The 19,532-nt window shown below is 36.4% G+C and overlaps 3 protein-coding genes and 1 pseudogene across 3 annotated transcripts; 2 read left to right on the top strand and 2 right to left on the bottom strand.

The window, feature by feature from the left end:
* Positions 1–1,012: 1,012 nt before the first annotated feature.
* LOC108198330 (heat shock 22 kDa protein, mitochondrial) lies at positions 1,013–1,957 on the top strand. Its single transcript, XM_064083775.1, has 2 exons — positions 1,013–1,148; positions 1,560–1,957. The coding sequence occupies exons 1-2, from the start codon at positions 1,048–1,050 to the stop codon at positions 1,729–1,731; spliced, it is 273 nt and encodes a 90-aa protein (XP_063939845.1). The 5' UTR covers positions 1,013–1,047; the 3' UTR covers positions 1,732–1,957.
* A 6,371-nt stretch (positions 1,958–8,328) lies between these two features.
* LOC135148517 (uncharacterized) lies at positions 8,329–9,222 on the bottom strand. Its single transcript, XM_064083774.1, has one exon. It carries the CDS (start codon positions 9,220–9,222, stop codon positions 8,329–8,331), a length of 894 nt encoding a protein of 297 aa, XP_063939844.1.
* A 1,560-nt stretch (positions 9,223–10,782) lies between these two features.
* LOC135148254 (abrin-b-like) lies at positions 10,783–12,886 on the bottom strand. The gene is made up of 3 exons (XM_064082602.1): positions 12,864–12,886; positions 12,110–12,709; positions 10,783–11,986 (listed from the first exon to the last, which is right to left on the bottom strand). Coding segments are annotated over exons 1-3 (1,671 nt in total). The 5' UTR covers positions 12,866–12,886; the 3' UTR covers positions 10,783–10,917.
* A 2,727-nt stretch (positions 12,887–15,613) lies between these two features.
* LOC108198328 (uncharacterized) lies at positions 15,614–17,812 on the top strand (annotated as a pseudogene).
* Positions 17,813–19,532: the final 1,720 nt, after the last annotated feature.

Raw genomic sequence — 19,532 nt, 5'->3', positions numbered from 1 at the left:
GTCTACGTCCTGGTCCCCTACCAACTGGTAAGAGATTATATTATTAATCAATAATATCAACGATTACAAGATTCAATAATATAACTCCCTTTCTCCCTTGTTCCTGTTATCAGCCTGCTGAAACCCCTGAACCACGAACCAAAAGCCTACCAAGACCTATACTTCCCAAGTATATTCTCCAAGCTAACTAGTCCCCTTGTTCCCTTGTTTCACAAGCTCGATACACAGCAACAAAACATTACACCTTGAACAATACAATGAATAAGTGTAATACAACCGAAACTATGAACTCTCAATATAGATATATATGCAAATATAAGTACTAGAGCTCAACAAAAGATTTAGCAATGTAAAGAGTTGTATTTCAGAAAGCTTGGTGTGTTCTCCTTGTTGTCAAAACCGAAACCACACTCAAGTTTATATACATCATACCAACGGTCATAATCCAACAAATTTCCCAACGATCTTGGTAACAACCTCACGTTTAAATTTGAATTGAATGATGAACGTTTGAATGACATAATACTGAGTAAAAGATAAATCACGTTTGAAATCATCTCAGTAAAGTATTTAAAAAATTAAAAACCCGTTTGAAACTAAATAGGAGTTTGTTAAAGATAAGATCGATTTGAAATAAAATCTCCTATTTGTTAGGAAAACGTTTTTGAATGAAACTCTTTATAAAACTGAGCTCTAATATTTATATCAGATATATATAAATATTAGAATCCTTACAAAGTCGTTTCCTATTAAATCTCCTTGAAACTAGACTTTGATCTTTATCCGATTGTTTCTCTGTTCACGCTGTAAGCCTGTTGATAGCTTGTAAATATCCCTGTAAGCTTGCTGACAGCTATAATCATGCTAACATCCTGAAATACTGTTAGTCCGCATAAACAACCTTTGATAGCATGCTAACACGTATCAGTTTCATGTTATTAGCTTGCTGTTAGTGTCATCATCAAAACCTTGAGAGTACCACACTGTTAGTCGCCTAACAAAATCGTCTAAATCACAATATTTTATCGTATTCTCTAAATCACTCAAATGGCTGCTTCACTTGCACTCAGAAGATCATCTTCTCTGTTCCGCAATCTCCTTAACTCTAATGCTCCTCGCACTACTTCTGTCGCGCCTCGCTTACTAATGCTCAAATGAACGATGATGATGATCGCAGAGATGTCGATGCTGATCGCCGCTCTGATCGATTTGTTAATCGCCGTGGGGACCCCTTCTTTCCAGGTTTGTTACCATTTTGCAAACGTTTAAATTGCAATATTTTGAAATTCCGAATGATCTAGAATATTTTAAAAATTAAAATCGCAGATTTTGTTTAATATTTAGCGATTATATTGGATAGTCGGTTGATCTAGAAAATTTTTCTTTAAATATTATCATCGGAGATTTTGCTATATATTTAGCAGTTTGAGAGGCTAATTAATGATTTTTCGGTACCGACGTGAACTTCAGATTTTTTCGATCCGTTTGCACCAACGAAGAGCCTGAGCCAGATGCTGAATTTCATGGACCAGATAACAGACCGTGGATTCGGGGCACAGCGCCGGCGAGGGTGAAGATGGGAGGAGGTACAGCAGCAGGATTGAGCTGCCGCAGAATGTGTATAAGGTGGATGAAATTAAAGCGGAGATGACGAATGGTGTGCTCAAGGTTCGGGTTCCCAAAGTGAAGGAAGAGGAGAGGAAGGATGTGTTCCAGGTTAAGATTGAGTGAGAGCTGGGTTTTGTGCGAAGGGTTTATGTACTGTGATGAATGTCAAGCTGTTTTGTTTTGAATAAGAACGAAATTTTGTTTGATTGGAAATCTTTACTCTGCTTTTGTGTCATTTTTGCATGGTATTTTACCAATTTTTTCTCGACAATTCGGTTTATTATAAGCCCGTATTATTATATTATCGTTGAATCGAAAGTAGAAACAAGTTTTGAGCTTGACTATACAAGATTGGCTGTACATGCTACAATGTCAATTTATTGCCTACAGAAAGCATACTAAACTGTCAAACTTCAGGACATATAATCACTCTAACAAGTTCAGCCTTGACTTCAGTTGATAGTTCTAGACAAACTTATGTACCAACAATACTAAACTTCACATTTTACAGGTAGATTACTGATGTTGAAATAAAGAAAACTTATCATTTATCATCAGTAAACGGTACACTTTTTTTAGAGGTACATGCAATTATGATTATTGATATGTTGAAATAAAGAAAACTTCCTCGGACTTGACAGTCATCATGCACCATCTCAGTCATCTATATCGAACATGAATCGCCACAGACATCGTGGGTGTTTGTTTAAGATTTATAAGTCCAGCTTCTGGATTATAAGTTATTAGCACTTATTCGTACCGTTTGTGTAATAAGTTAAGAAGTACTTATAAAAAGCTAAGAATGCTAGCTTTTGTTTCAGGGTTTCTATTTATAAGTCTCATTTTTCTTCTAACTTCTGCTCCACTTATTTATTTTAAGCAAGAAGCACTTATTTTAAGTTCACCCAAACGGCCCCAACATATCTTTGTTAGTTGCAGTAGAACTATTTCATGAAAATGTTCTTCGACAACACTCTCCAAGAAAGGGTCTTTGTTAGATAGTAGTACATCTGTAATCACCAGGCTCCCATCTTATCAATATTAATGTTATGTGATAACTAAACATAAATGCAGAAAATAGAGAAGGGAGAGAATTAGTACTACAAAAATTGAGTGTAAAATCCTTATGACGAGATCAAAAACAATTGAGTGCTAAGCATAATTGTAAAAATCGACATTTTGGCTGATAAATTGGCCGTTTATATAATAGCCGATAAAATAGATTTTCAGACAAACGAATCAAAATCGTGATATCGGATCAAAGTCAATAAAAATCTGGGAATTTCGGAATATGTATGATGTACAATACGACATGGTTTAGCTAATCATCATCGGGTAGGCTCTTAAACATGCCATCATATCGATTATGCCATTCGCAAAACTTTTTACGCCTTTAAGGATTTTCATCCGAGAGATATAAAGGACAGAAGCTAGGAAATCATATATCTCTTTGCTGAGGAGGAGGAAGAGGATCTGCATCACTCGAAACCTTATCTCCAGTCATTTGAATCTCCTCCTCATCCTCAGTCGTAGCTAAAAGTATAATAATGGATTCAACAGCAGCAACACCACCTTCATTATAGCAACCAAATAACCATCATAAAAAAATCTCCATATCTATATTAGCCTTATCAGACTCCACCACAAAAACTCATTTCCCTTTTCGACAAATTAGCATTTTCTGATTTCATCCAAGACACAATCTTTCCTTCGGTCATTGTAGAATTAAGTGTAGACATGAAGATTTCCTTGATTTTAGATTGGATTTTTGTGAATTTCTTGAACTGGGGTTGGGCGGTATAGCACGGGGGTTTTGGTGGTGAAGATGAGAGAAGTGTTCAAAAGATCAACCATTTTCAAATAGGGTTGGACTAAAGTAAGGAGAAGATTGAGACCAATTCGATTAAAAAATTCAAGAAATCAAAGAAATGTTGATATGGGTGCAAAAGTATTGTAGTATTTCATTTCAATTCTATGCTGTGGTTTTAGTCTAGCTGTCAAGTAGTGAGTATTTGGCGGGAATTTCAGTTAGAAGTAGTGCCAAATACTGGTGCCAGTTGTATAAAAGTGAACATATGCTGTTATTTCCATTTTATGCAAATATATGATTACTTTCTTCTCTCATCTCTCTCTCTCTCTTCTCATCTCTCCATCTGTACTTCTCTCTACTCTACTACTGTATATCATTCCTGTATCAATGGTATCTGAGCATCTCGCTCCTTGGCATTGACACTGTTTACTAGTAATCTTCGTTATTCTGGCGCCTGCTACTCGTAAAACTCACGCTACTGCCTGCACTATGGATGAGGATTTGAAGGAACATTCGCGAACTCTGGATCGCAAGCTGGAGGAACAATCATGTTCCTTTGCAAAGAAATTCGATGAAAGTGATAAGAAAATCAATGATTTGATGAAGATGATGCGAGAAGTGATAGCTACTCGATCACCTTCTGGAGTCTGGAGTCCGAGAGGAGTCACCTCGTACGGACGGTGCTTTTGCTACAGGTACTCAAAATCCTCGACCTCTTAGCTATACTCCAAAAGTTGAATTTCCGAAATTCACTGGTGATAATGCTAGAATCTGGATTAAGAATTGTGTGAAATACTTTACTCTGTGTAAAATTCCTGATGATCAGAAGGTAGATCTTGCATCGCTATACATGATTGATAAAGCAGAAGTGTGGATCTCTAATTACTTATCAGTCAAAAAGAATGTGGACTGGTCTGAGTTTGTGATTGACTTGAGTGCTAGGTTTAAGGATGAATCAGGATTAAATGTAGTAGAGCAGTTTAATAAGTTGCAACAAACGGGAACAATTGAGGAGTTTATTGATGAATTTGATAATGTGAGATCCCTAATGGAACAAAATCACCATATCTTGCCGGATTCATATTTTCTGGAAAGCTTTATTGGTGGTCTCAAACCTACAGTCAAGCCTTTTGTGAAAGCATTTAAGCCTGTTAATGTAGCTGAAGCTATCATGTATGCAAGACTACAGGAAAAGTCTATTCAGGCTAATTCAAAAAAGATTGGAAATAGTACCGGTTCTGTTTATAGTTCCAAGCCATATGCTTCTACTGTGTTTAGTGCTACTACTTCTAATAATCATAACAAACCACCTTTGTGTTAAGTGTGAAGGATTAAGTGTGCTTAACATTAGTTGTCAGTGATTAAGGGTCAGGGGCATAATTGGAAATTCAAGTTTAAACGGTCTTCTCTCCCCCAAATCAGCTATATATGTCATTGAAAAGCATATTTAGCCCTAAACAAATAACATCATCTTCTTCTCATTTTCAGAAACGATGGCAGAGCATTGTGGGTGTGGGAACATCATTGTTGTGAGAACATCATGGACTGATTCAAATCCTGACCGGCGTTTCATGTCTTGCGATCGTTGTCGGTATTTCCGGTGGATTGATGCCCCATTATGTGAGCGTGCAAGAATCATCATCCCAGGCTTGTTACGCAAAATCAACACTCTTGAAGCACAAGTAAATCGAGCTGCCGGTCCTGGTTTGGTTATGGGGTTCAGTGAAGAGGACGTTTCATCAAGCCAAAAAGAATTGAAGCAAGTGGAGTCAGTTTGTGGTTGCAAAACATCACTGACTTTATTAATTTTTACTTGGATTGTGATCTTTATTTATTGTTTGTGCAAGGTAGAAGAGGCAGGAGAGATCTGATGTAGGCTTGTAGCATGAACCTGTGTAATTTCTATGTTTAAAGCAAGTTGTAATGAATGGTGTTTATTGTTGGTTTGAATGAATTTTTCCAACCAACCGAAATGAATGTACCAACCTAGACAGATGGAGAGCATAAATGCTAGAAAACAACAAATTTTGAAGAGATTAAAAACTGTCATAACCAAGAGAGATGAGAGCTTAAATGCAGTGATTATCTTACAAAAGAGATTGCCAAATCTTAGTCATAATACATGTACGAAATATTAGTCTAGAAATCAAGTACCAAATGCAAGCACAAAAGAGACAATACAGCTTTCAAATCTTAGTCTCAATACAAGTAAGAAATAATTGTCTTAGCCATAGAAGACCATTCTACTTCTTCCCCTTCCTCAATGCAGCTTGCAGTTGTCCAAGAGTTGCATAGTTCTTCCCATCCTTCTGAAAATATTCCACCCCTGAAGGCCCTGATTGAGCTGGTGCTTTAAAGGGCTTTACAATTCCTCCGTGTGTTGCAACTGGCTTTGCAAACTGAAAAGGGGTTGATCTGGGATGAAGCCTTGCAGTTGCCTTGGTTCTTGGTGACTTTGTTGGTGAAGGATTGGGATGATTTTGTGCATACAATTCATTTTGAGCTCGTTGAAGCTCTGCCAGTTTTTGCTGCAATTCCTCTTCACGATCTGTTCAGTCTGTTTTTCCTTCCTTTTTCTGTCTTCATCCACTTTCTGCAAAAGAGCAAGAAGTTGTAAAAATACAATGAAGAGAAACTAACAAAAGACCAATTAGTTGTAAAAATTTGACCTTAGAAGTGCAAGTTCGTAAGTTGTGCCCCTGTTCCTTGCAATAGGAACACCTTGTTCTTGGTGCTTCCCACTTCTTGCTGCCTTCTTCCTGTACTTCTTCCCCTTCTGGAGGTGCTTGTTTCTGTGTACATAAAAGGTTGATATTAGTGTTGTTGGGTGAATGGTGTCCACATATTAAGAGTTAAATGGATAGAAAAAACCTTTAGTGGACAGCCTCTGACATTATGCTCCCACTGGCCACAGTGGCCACATTTTAAACTGGTGCCTACTCTTTTGAGCATGGTTGGATCATTTGCCCTTGTTTGCACTTGATCATTTTTTTTGTCCCAATTCTTCTTGGGCCTTCCAGGTGCAATTCTTTTGATTGGAGGAAGAGGACCTTCTTGTTCAGTAACTTCCCAATAGGGCTCGCCACTAATGGGCTCCAGGATATGACCATACACCTGCAAGTAGGTCTCTTTTCTGTAGCAGTCATGTATGAAGTTCAAAGGATCCAATTTCCTGAAGTAGATGCAGGCCACTGCATGATAACAAGGTATCCCACTCAACTGCCACTTTCTACAAGCACATGTTTTTTGTTTCAAGTCACAGACAACCTCATGACCTCCAACAGACATTGTGACATGGTACTTGTCCCCACCATTCCAAACATGAGAGCATTTAGAGGCCAAATCTATGGACCTACAAATTTCACAAGTCCAACAAAGCAAAACATCTAAAAAAACATAGGAAAAATAGCAGGAATACAAGTGAAATCACCTAGAAAACTAGTAAAATACATGTAAAGTGCAGCTTACTTTTGAAGTTTCTTCATGGTCTTTGTGCAGAATATGACATTCATTTTCTCCATTTTTGTCTTCCTTTTTTGAATTCTTGCCATACATGATTTGTGTATATTCTTGAACAATGTCACAATCCCATTGTCTCTATATTTGTTTAGTGCATGGTTGAAGACCTCACAATTATTGATGACAAAAGTATCCGACTTGCAGATTTCCCTAAATCCTGACCTAGACCATTGTGATCTAGGTTTCGCTGCCAACCACTCATAAGCTTTCTTGTTTAACTGCAATAAAAACATAAACAGTAGAGTTCATGATATGAAATAGACAATGTTTAATAAACTCAATATAAGTTAAAGACATCACCTCTTTCAAGGCTGTCATGTTGATGTTAAAGAAATAGTCGGTGGTGGATTTTGCAGCAAGCCACATCTGTCTAGTGACCCCAATCCCTTTGAATTATTTCTTCATGTTACCATATAGTTGCATGACACAGAATCTAAATTCTGATTCTGAAAAATGTGTCTCAAGTGCAGTGACTAGGCCCTATAAAAGCAGATAAATGCAGTGATTAAGTACAAATAAATTGCTCAATGTAGAAATGCAATTTAAGATGTAGTTCTCAATGTACACACCTTCTGCCTGTCTGAGATGAAGGTATAAGTTCCCGTATTCTCTATCCCCAAGTCATCCTTTAATAAACCAAGGAACCAGTCCTAACTACTTGAGTTTTCAGCTTCAACTTGGGCCCAAGCAATCGGATACATACCCTCATTAGGATCCGTACCAACTGCAGTGATCAAGATGCCTCCAAAGGGTCCTTTTAGATGACATCCATCTAACCCTATTAAGGGTCTGCATCCATCTTTGAAACCTTCTTTCAAAGGTCCTAAACATACATAGAACCTTTTAAACCTCCTCCCCTCAATGCCTTGTTCTGCTGGCTCTGTCATTAACTTGATAGTTGATGTTGGCATCACCTTCTTCACTTCATTAGCATACTGATGCAACATCTTAAACTCTTCCTCATGTTTTCCAATGATATTAGCCTTGGCCTTCCTCAATGATCTATAAATCATATGCTCTGAAACATGACACTTTAAGTCATTTACCACTTTTGCCTGAAATGATGCTACAGCCCATTCAGGGTTCATCCTGATTTCATGCTCATAAGCTGCAGCTATCCATGTTGAATTAATTTGTTTTTGGACCCAAGTAGGGTTGCATGTGTGTGTTGTATGCAAAGTCTTGATTTGGATATTGCTGGACCTTTGTTGTTTGATTCCATAACATTTCCACTTGCAGCCTGGTTGACAGATCCACTTAATTTTATCACCTAAATTCTTCCTTAGTCTGACCCCTCTCTGGTGCAGGATGGCATGTTTCCTGAGAGCTTCTCTGAATGCTTTGCCACTGCTGAATAACATCCCCATTCTATGTCTGTAAGTTCATTGAATTCAGGGTATTTTGCCTCCCTGCTCATCACATGAAGATATGGCCATCCTCTCTACCTCACTGTCATAAGTACTTTGTGAGGATTCACTAGCATCATCTGGGTCATATTCTTCATCTGATCCATCCTTAACTTCCTTCTTAACACCTTCATCTGTATTTGCATTTGCATCTTCAAAATTCTCCTCAAAATTCTCCTCAAAATCCTCTTCAAAATTCTCTTCCAAATTCTCCTCAACTGGAGATTGAACTGCATCTTGTACATTTTCAACATTTTCTTCATTTGCAGGCTGCTCTTTCTCCTCAACTGGAGATTCTTCATGCACATCTTGTACATCTTCTTTGGCAGGCTGGTCTTTCTCCTCAACTTGTACATCTTCAACTGTTTTTTCCTTCCTCTTTCCCTTGGACTTAGCAACAGATTTACACTTCTTTCTCTTGGACTTAGCAACAGGTTCCTCCTCAACTTGCTTCTTCTTTCTTTTGTCTGGGCAGTCCTCCTCAATTTGTTTCTTTTTTCCCTTGTCTGGGCACTTCTCCTCAACTTTTTTCTCAACTTTCTTCTTTTTTCCCTTGGCAGGACACTTGTCATCACCCTCAACCATTTCCTCATCACCATCTATTATCACAGGAGTCTCAGGTGTGTTCTTGTAAAGACCCCTCAACATGGAATATCTACCCCTTTTCCTGGCCCTGTAGGGTGGATTTGGAGGTGGAATTCTCTTAGGCTTCTTCTTAGGTTTAGGGCAATCACTTTCACTTGAGTCCATGTTTGAACTATCTCCATGGAAGCTATTTTGCTCATCTTCTGCAGAAACCTCTTCTTTTGTATCATTCAACTTCTCCTCCACTTCAACCCTAATATCTTCTATCCTCTCAATTCTTTGATCAATTGCCATTTGTGTATAAGAAAAATCCCATTGTTCCCCAGAATAGGCTGGCATGTTGGAGGAAACATACAGCCTTATCATTTTGTAGTTGCACTCAACCAATGAAGATATAATACTAATGTCTCTCTCTGTCTCCAGGGGTGATAAATTTTCAGGGGTGAATTCAGCTTCATCACACTAATACCAAAGGTCAACCTTTTCCCCAACTATACCTACTTCTGCAATCATGGCCTCCATTTCATGTAAATTTAGACCCATGACAGAACACATATCAAAATAAGCTATCTTCCCACCCACATAACCAGTAATGTCTTCATTGACATGCCCACCATAGTGTAATTTAATAGTAAAATGAAGGCTCATATCTGCATAAGAAATTACAAGTTGGAGCGACAATAAAGCACATTTACACATAAAGTTGCAGCAATGAAGAGAATATTCTCACAAAAACATCACTTTTTACCACAAATGGACCACAATTAGAAAATGCAGCAGTTAAATGAGTAGCACATGGTATGTTTTCAGAAATGTAAACATAATGGGTCCACAACTTCCTAATTAAACCCTAATTACTTAAAGCACACATCAAATATAGTATAAAGGAATCTAAATGGGGCCAACAAATCTAATTAAACCCTAATTTGTATGCATGCTACTTAAAATGGGGGTTTGACGATATTGACATGCAGATATACAGCCTCGAAAAGGATGAAATTTACCTTCATAGTCGGGGATTTCTTTCCCATTTGGCAGCAGAGAAACGTCGCCTTCATCGGCGCCTTCACTTTTGTTTTGACTACTCCTTAATCTTCCTCTCATGATCTCTTCTTCCGAGTAATTAGGGTTTAGTAGCACTAATTTAGGGTTAATTAGTACTCGATTTAGGGTTTACAGAGGGGAGAGCGAGGGTCGAGAGAAGGGAGAGGAGTGTGTGTCTATTAGATTTTAGTTTGCGCGGGGCTTTACTTAGATTTAGATTAAAATCTCTTAATCACTTTTAATTAAACGAGGGTTTAGTGGTTTTAAATTTTAATAACGTTAGTTGGGCTTTAATTGCTAACGGTCCGTTATTTTTGGACGGAAAAGGTGCAATGTGCAGCGCGATAATTACCAGGGGGTGCACAATGCAATTAATAAAAGTTTGTTGACCGAAGTGCATATGGGCCCAAGTTATGAGGTGCATTTTGCAATTAACTCTTATGTAAAAGGTCAAGAAGTCTCTATAAGAAGTTGAGAATACTCGTTTTTAATGACTTATACTTTTTTTCTCAAACACTTTAATCATGCTTAAAATCTTAACTTATTTTAAATTCATTCAAACAGACACTATAGTATATATCTTTTGAATTTTCTCATAAAGTGCTTATTGATTGTTGAGTTTAAAAAAGAACTTTACTGAAAACGAGTAATTGAGTTTTTGCATGTCAATTTAGTCGACTGATGACCAATCTAGTAGGATAATGCAATTAAAGAGCTGATCACATAAGGAAACATAGACGTACACCATGGATACATGGTATGTATGCTCTAACATGAAAACCCTGCTACATGCAAACAGAATATCAGCAATAGATCATGATAAACTTCATTTATTCCAAGACCTTATTAATTTTACATGTGATATAGCATCACTTGTTTATTGTCTACTATTTAAGATCATTACAGTGGTCTTGATTCTTTATCCAGATAGCTCTGATTCACTAGCTAGAGAGTATTTATAGACCAAGTCTGCTCATCTGTAGGCGTATCTGCAGAGTATTCAACAAGTACTATGTTCTTAAGTTTATTAACTTCCAGAACATATTTATTGGCCGCGTCTGAAATGCTGTAATCGTAATTAAATAACCATCGTTCAGCATCACCTCCATCGCACGAATCAAGAACCACTGTTTTAACATCTTGGGAGGACTTTGAGGTCAGGCAGCTCGAGGTTGCAATATTAGGTCGGACAGTACCATCCGGATAAAGTTCCCATTTCTGCGCATTCGTGTTACTGCACTCGACCATTTGCACAGTATTACTGGCAGATGCTTGCATACACAAACTTTCGTAGCCAATAACAGGGGTCACTACAGGTTTAGTGCTATTGCTGAGGCGCCAACCCTGGCTTGATGCATATGTATTCTTTTCCACCGTCAACGCAGAGAACATATTCCCCTTGAAAGCGCTCAATGCTAATCCGGACTTGGGATTTTCAATGTTGCCATTATCATGTATGTTCCACTTGATGGCATCAGGAACAGTTGCTGTTGAGCAGTTGTAGATAGTCATGTTCTGTCCAGCTGTAAGACCCTTTGCGTTCAAGCACTTTCCACCAGATTGAATGCTCCCATCTCTCTTGATTGTCCAAAGTTGATTGGCTGCATTGTCAACGGACTTACATGCATACAAGATTATTGAGTCTCCGTCGTTAAAAAAGTTTGATTCTACATCAACACAGTAGCCATTGCGGCCGCTGATCAGGACAGTAGGTTCTGGAATGTTTTGACAAGTAACCGAGGAAGGTGGTGGAATAGCTATAGCTGGATGACAGTAGAAAAGAATGACCCCAATATTTAAGCGGAAGGTTATGAAGACTGAGGTGACAGACACATCTTGATTAGAACCAGTGGGCAATATAAATGGAGGATAGATTACACCACCAACTGAATTCGTAATTTTATTGGAGAGGTTTTTCCAGTCATCCTCAAAGGCGATCATGGCAGGAGTCGGTAGGAACACGGATGTACTATTATCATTTGAAATGTGTTGCAGCACAAGCTTCTCTACGTACCTGCATAAAATGTACAAAACATAAAGCTCCCTTTAAATTGAATCCTCTGTTTACCAAAACTAAATTGTAGTGTGTTACTTAGTTAACAGTAATTGAATTGTAAAACTCACTGTTATTAATTACCTGGATCGTACAGCATCTGAGATCATCTGAATGACAATGAGCATGGAAGAAGCCATAGCAGAGTCTTTTTTATCATAAAGAGCCTGTATGGCTTTATCTAATTCCCCAATTCCTAAATTAATACTTCCTCTTGTAGTGCCTGCGCTTTTCTCCAGAGCCGAGTAGGAAGAATTGAAAGGAAGCAAGGAACGTGTGGTGCCTACAAACACATTAGATGTTTCTGGACCATCTTGACCTGGAAAGAAATAAGCCTCGTACCCATTACGATAGCCAATTACATAAACATTGACTTTGTCTATCGCCAAAGTGATGCTTGTCCCAGCCGAATTGTAGAGTGTGACCTCAACATATCGATCAGCATTTGCCCAACTGGCCGCGTCTTTGAGCTGGGGAATGCCATAGATGGTGGACTGGCTTCCCATCCCATGTCGAAGATTGTGAATGAAATCACCGTACGTTGTTTGGGTGGCACCACGAGTGTAAAAGGGCAGCACACAATAATATTTCGATTGATGTCCATGCACACAAGTGCTGCTAGCAAGCCATGCTGCGGCAGCAAACAAAAGGAACCTTGAGAGTGTTACTGACATGACTTCTTGCCTGCAAAATATGCATCAACACATAAAATTATTACCATTGTTGCAGAGCTTCAACTAAGCCTTCAACAAATGAAAGAATACAAAAACCTTCACAGTGTTGAAATTACACAAATGAAATTCTCAGTTTGAACTCTGAGCTAAGATATGACACTTACATTGTGAGGATCTTGGTGTGTAACAATAAGGATCCTGTCTAGCTATTTATAGATTTTTTGCTTCCAGAAAATTATATTTCTTCTGAAGTTAATTTACACGTGAGTGAAACACAGAATTAGAATATTTAGGTTAATTAATAATTTCAAGAGTTAATTCTACAAGAACCAACTAAATGGTACCAGCTTGTTAATATTGTAATCAAAACAATGTTAATTTACTTTGCCCAATTCAGTATGCAAAAAAGGGAAAACACATTAGCTAATTGATACACAGTTAGCCTCTGTTTTTAATCTGTCCACTTCGGGACAAATCTGGATCGTAGACTTAGCATGCAATATCTAGTTTTATCTCACACCAAAGCATGGTGATCTAATTTCTTTCACCTAAGACCATGGTCGACGGTGGTGCTAAAATACCTAGCGTCGCTACTCCTCCTTCCGTCCACGTGATTTTTTATTTATACTAGCCTTTGACCCGTGCAAAGCACGGGCGGGTATATAGTTCGTAATTTATTATTTATAATTTAAATTTTAACATCATTTTATTAGTATTTTAGTATTAATGAATTAGATTTTAATTAAATTATATCCTGATTACTTGAAAATGGTTTTTTTGACAACAATAACTTTTAAGATTAGAGTTAGAAAGGGTTATGTAATGGTTCGTGTTTATATTGAAATAGAAGACGTTAAAGTTAAAAAAGTTATATGAAAGTTCTTGTTAAAAGAAGATATTCAAAATTGTATATTTATAATTTTATTTATAACATCATTATAATTTTTTTAATGAATATTATATGATAATGGATTGTTATGAGTGTTTTTAGTATTTGAAACTGTTTAACAATATAATAGTAATAAATTTTTAATGAAATATTATATGATAATGGATTGTTATGAGTGTTTTTGGTATTTAAAACTATTTAATAATATAATACTAATAGACTCCATATTTGTAGACTTCTAGTACCAAAAGGAGAGTACCAAACCAAAAAATATAACTAAAACCTTGGACTACAAATTATACCCATGTTGGCTTATTATAGTATAGTATAGATTTTTATAAGCATTTGAAATTCTTATAAATTATAGTTTCATAATATTTTTCTTAATTTATTTTTTTAGCAAAAGTTTAAACATCAAATTTTTATTCAGGGAACAAAAAATAAAAGGTATTATGAAATTATACTTTATAGGAGTCTCAAAATACGTGTCAAAAAGTAACATAAACAACCTGGGACAGAGGGAGTATATTTTAGCACCAAATTAAAAAAGTACTTGTGATGTTACTTGTACTCCAATATGTATCTGTATTCACTCCAAATTAAATAAGACCAAATAATCTATATTTAATTAACTTTTCTAACATCTTTTAAATGAAATGAAACAAAAATTATCAAACTTGCTATTTCTCTATATTTCCCCACTTTCCTATTTATTATCTGGGCCGTGTCCAATCTTTCACGGATTTGTTTTTGAGTTCCTCCTAAAAAAGCTTCATATTAATTGAGTTGTTAGATTGCTTATATTGAATACAAATCTTTTCTATTTTTTTCATCTGTGACTTAGTTGACACTCACTCAACAATACCACAAGTATAGCGTTTTGCTATTTTAAAATGAAGTTTAAGCATCCAATTGGAATTTGATTTTTTGATAAGTGCTATATTATGGATATAACATCATTTTTAGCACCTTCACTGGACTTTCCTTTTAAGCTAAACATGTGCATCTATGTTAGGTACGAGTATCATTCTCGATTTTTCATCTTGCCCGATTTTTATTTTATAGCCGTAGGTCTGGTGTTTCTTAACGACAATGTAGAAGTATACCAATATACCATTTTCCTCGACGACGGCCAATTCTACCATCGTACTATAAAATGTTTATTCGACCATCACTATAAGCTAACGGAGAAGTAAATCAGCAAAGAAAAACTCACTCTCTTCGAGCACCCGGTCTACACTACTTTCATCATATCCTAGAGATATATGCATACAAGGATATACAGACTCTCGAGTGAACTTCAAATATTGAGGGAATGTGCCCTCTCATAAGAGTGGGGCATGTGCCCTCTCATAAGAGTGGGGCACGCTCTTGCTTGTATAAGACAATCTGATGTCCCTATATTCATGGGCCCATATCAATAATGATATTTTTATACAGGGGCGGACGCACATACTTACAAATGGGTTCCCAGGCACCCACTTGGGCCTGTGCTTAAAGTCTAATTTATAATAAAACTGATTTTGGAACCCACTAACATTTAATAAGGAACCCACCTCCACTTACTAACTTCCTGACCCAATACAAGTAAATGACTTGTTTTTAGTATATAAAAAGCCCAAAAACAAGTTCCACAGCCCAAGTAGCTAGATTAGCACGTAACAATTAATCGCACAACTCACCTATACTAAATTAATTATATCTCAATATTCATCTTACTGAGTTACTGCCACTCTGCTCTCTGATCATCTCGGTGAAAAATCCAATTGGCTCGCAATTTTGAATGCCTTGCTGAATCTGTTTGCTCCGCTGGTCTGCCATCATAATTTATTCTTCCTTACAATTTTTTGAGCTTCTCTTCTGTAAGTTATATCTTTCCTTTTACCTGTTCAATACCTAATTTTATGACTTAGCTTTTTGGATGTATAGATTTTATTGATTTATTTAATTTCTAATTGTTAAATAAATAAATGTTAATTGCTAAATAATAATCATGATTATTATTATGATTATTTACAGATTTAAATGGAAAGGTTCTTGAAAAGAAAAAATCCCGAGCCATCTCAACCCGTTACCAATGATATCTCGAATGAAAATCTTAATGTGTCTCGACCTAGTTCAACTCCCACAATGCCCAAACTAATTGATTTGAAAGAGCTTCCGTCGGATCCTTGTGATAGAAAAAGAATTCTAGATTATCATCCTAATCAACGAGATGAAATAAGAAGAACATACATACTTAGAGGGCCTACAAGACCTAAATGGTATGTATATCCAACAAAAATGATAGGGGATAAGCCGAGACGCTTTAGTCCTAAATGGTATGAAGACTTTGATTGGTTGAAGTATTAGAAGGTTTTAGTAGTTGGAATAAATTACATGAAAGACTTAAATCTCATGTTGGGGATGTTGGTAGTATTCATAATAGGGCAGTTAAACATTGTGGTGATCTAATGAAACAACATCAATCTATTGCTGTTGCTTTACATAAGCAAAGTGATATCACAAAGAATGAGTATCGGATTCGATCGACTAAATGCTTCAATTGATGTTTCAAGATATTTGTTGAATAGTGCACTACCTTTTCGTGGTCATGATGAGTCCGAGAACTCTTTTTATAGAGGACATTTTCTAGAAATGATAAAATACACTCAAAATCAAAATGAAAGTGTTCGGAAGGTAACATTACAAAATGCTCCGGGTAACAATCAAATGGTGTCTCCAAAGATTCAAAAGGATATTTGTCATTGTTTTGCACAAGAAATACTCAAATCTATTCTTGCAGAAATTGGTGATGATGTGTTTGCTTTATTAGTTGATGAGTCTAGTGATGTTTCGAAAAAGGAACAAATGGCAGTGGTTTTAAGATTTGTTGATGATACATGTGGTTTGATTAAAGAGAGATTTGTTGGTCTTGTTCATGTGAAGGAGACATCTTCTTTGACTCTTAAATTGGCAATCGATTCTTTACTTACTGAACTTGGTTTGAGCTTGAAAAAAATTAGAGGACAGGGTTATGATGGTGCAAGCAATATGCGTGGTGAGTTTAATGGGTTAAAAACCTTAATCTTGAAAGAAAATAGCTCGGCATATTATGTACATTGTTTTGCTCATCAACTTCAGTTAGTCATTGTAGCTATTGCTAAAAAACACTTTGCTGTTGGAGATTTCTTTGACATGATATCAGTCTTGATAAATGTGGTTGGTGGTTCTTGCAAACGAACAGATATGATTCGAGATAGTCAAAGAGAGAAAATGTTCAAAGAGATAGGATGTGGTGAAAAGGAAACTGGGCGTGGATTGAATCAAGAGCTTTCTCTAATTAGAGCTGGAGACACACGTTGGAGTTCTCATTACAAAACACTTTTGCGTTTGGTTGATTTGTATGAGGAAGTTATTGATGTGCTTGATTATGTTGAAAAGATGGGTGAAAAAGATGTGCAGAAACGTCAAGCAAATGGTCTTCAAATATATTTTACATCATTTGATTTTGTATTCTATTTGCACTTGATGTTGCACATTTTTGGGCTAACTGAATCTTTGACAAAAGCACTACAAAGAAAAGATCAAGATATCTTGAATGCTATTTCATTGGTGAAATCAACTAATCGGCAATTACAGAAGTTTAGACTTGAGGGATGGGCTCCTCTTTTAGAGAAGATCTTTTCTTTTTGTGAAAAGCATGGCATTGAAAAGTTGAACATGACAGATCCATTCATTAACCCAAAAAATAGACGACAAAAAACGGGAATCACGTATGAACATTATTATTCTTATGATTGTTTTAATGTTGTTGTGGATATGCAACTTGCAGAGTTTAATGATCGTTTTAATGAGGTGAATTCTGAGTTGCTAATTTGTATGGCTGCTTTGGATCCACGCGATTCATTTGGTGCATTTGACTCATTGCAGTTGACGAGGTTAGTTGATTTCTATCCCGATGATTTTAGTTCTATGGATAAGATTGCTAAGAAAAAATTTTCTTATCCTTTACTCTATCGGTTACTGAAACTTGCATTGGTTTTACCGGTAGCAACTGCCACGGTTGAGAGATGCTTTTCAACGATGAAACTTGTGAAGTCGTATTTGCGCAATCGAATTGGCGATGATTATCTAAATGATTGTCTTATCTCAGCTATAGAAAAAGAAGCGCTTGCCAAAGTTACAAATGATGATGTAATAGATCGTTTTCAAAAGATGAAAACGCGTAGGGAACAAGTTTAAAATGTAAAATATTTCCCATGTTAATGTATTTCGTACTATTTACCATTATTATTGCATTTTTTTATTTTAACATTTATATTAGGAACCCACTAGAATAAATTCCTGGGTCCGCCACTGTTTTTATAAACATTCTTGATCATATTTTGGGCCTAACATTTAGGGATGTTTGGTTCATGGTTAATGAACTCTGTTAATAGGTGGTTAAATCATACTCTTCCCACATCTTAAATTTCCATATCATTATTTTTCCCGTTAACTCAAATTCCTATTCCCAACCTTAATTTAAAGGTCCCCTTAGTCTTTTTTTGCAAGTACTAGAACACAAGAATCAACAATTTATCATCAGGTGATCATGTGTACTTATGCTCTAATACCACTTGTTGGGTCAGCCCTAACTCCACAACAGTACGATATTGTCTGCTTTGGGCTTAACCCGCACGACTTTGTTTTTGGGCACCTCTCAGAAGGCCTCGTACTATTGGAGTTGTTCTGGCTGCTTATATTCTAGCTTTATACCCCTCCCACAACCAATGTGGGACAACTCCTAACAACTAGCTCAGTAGAAATACAGTACGAAGGCTAATGCATTGATAAGCCTTTCTTTTAAAACTTGAAATATTGATCTTTAAGTTCTTTTAGCTATTTATTAGTAGTTGCATTATATCTGTGCTACATTAATTAACGAGCTGGTAATTTATAGTATTCTTTTGAAATTTAAACTAAAATGCATTCTTGCTTTTAAAATAACAACGAATTTTGTATGGACTACAGAAGACTAATACAGAAATTTGTCCACCAGATCGGTTGAGTCTTGCTAAAGCCAACTGGGTAATGGCTATGTGCCAAATATCCTTTACTAGTATGTGCTTGCCCGCTTCTCATGGGCAGGCAATATTCTTTCGAATTTTTTTTTTATATAAATTTAATGTTTTTATATTAATATTTAAATTTATATATAATATATGTTCGGTGTTTTATTTTAGCTATTTACATACATCTACACTAATTTTCTTATTTAGTCTCCTCCGTTTTAAATATAACCCACTTCTCTCTCAATTTCGGCTCTTCTTCCTCATTTTCAAACGACTTTACCAAATCCTATATCAATCTTCCTGCTTTTCCGAATTTGTATTAAATGGTGTATGTCCATATTGCAAAATAACATATTCACATCGTCTTAAAGAATATACATGTTCATGTTCACTCATTCCGCACATAATTCTCATTAAAAATCCATTAATCAAAACCATTCTAATACCAAGGACTGATAATTAAATATTATATAGAGATTAACATACGTTAGCATATATGATTATAAAAGTTCAGGCGTGTGATGAATGCATGTTTTACTCTCGTCAAATATACAAGATACGTGATCTTGTCACAAAGTCTTGCAAGTAGACCCGGCCATTCGGGCGGCCGAGGCGGTTCGGGCCGGTTCAAACGGCCGGGGCGGTTCGGGCCGGTTCAAACGGTTTTCGAACCGTCATAAGTGGAACCGTAAATAATCTTATAACTATATAGAAGGGAAAGTTGAGTAGTTCTCGTATCACTCATCAATTATCCTTGACAAAATTCAACTAAGCAACTACAACGATAAGCAAAGAAAAAAGGCTATTTCCGACCAGAAATTCAACCAATGATTATTTTTGGCCGTAAACGGTCAAAAATAAAAACGGTCGAAATTAAATATTTCAACCAAAATTCGGTCGAAAATATT

The sequence above is a fragment of the Daucus carota genome, chromosome 8 (genome assembly GCF_001625215.2).
Source record: "Daucus carota subsp. sativus chromosome 8, DH1 v3.0, whole genome shotgun sequence".
Taxonomy (NCBI): Eukaryota; Viridiplantae; Streptophyta; class Magnoliopsida; order Apiales; family Apiaceae; genus Daucus; species Daucus carota.
This window is presented reverse-complemented; position numbering and strand designations above follow the sequence as displayed.

Excerpts from the sequence above, each read along its gene's own strand:
- LOC135148517 (XM_064083774.1), bottom strand. The coding sequence starts at position 9,222 with ATGGCAATTGATCAAAGAATTGAGAGGATAGAAGATATTAGGGTTGAA.
- LOC135148254 (XM_064082602.1), bottom strand. Across the intron at positions 11,987-12,109 it reads TCAGATGCTGTACGATCCAG|GTACGTAGAGAAGCTTGTGC; the intron begins GTAATTAATAAC and ends CATTTTATGCAG.
- LOC108198330 (XM_064083775.1), top strand. The coding sequence starts at position 1,048 with ATGGCTGCTTCACTTGCACTCAGAAGATCATCTTCTCTGTTCCGCAAT. Across the intron at positions 1,149-1,559 it reads GTCGCGCCTCGCTTACTAAT|CGCCGGCGAGGGTGAAGATG; the intron begins GCTCAAATGAAC and ends TTCGGGGCACAG.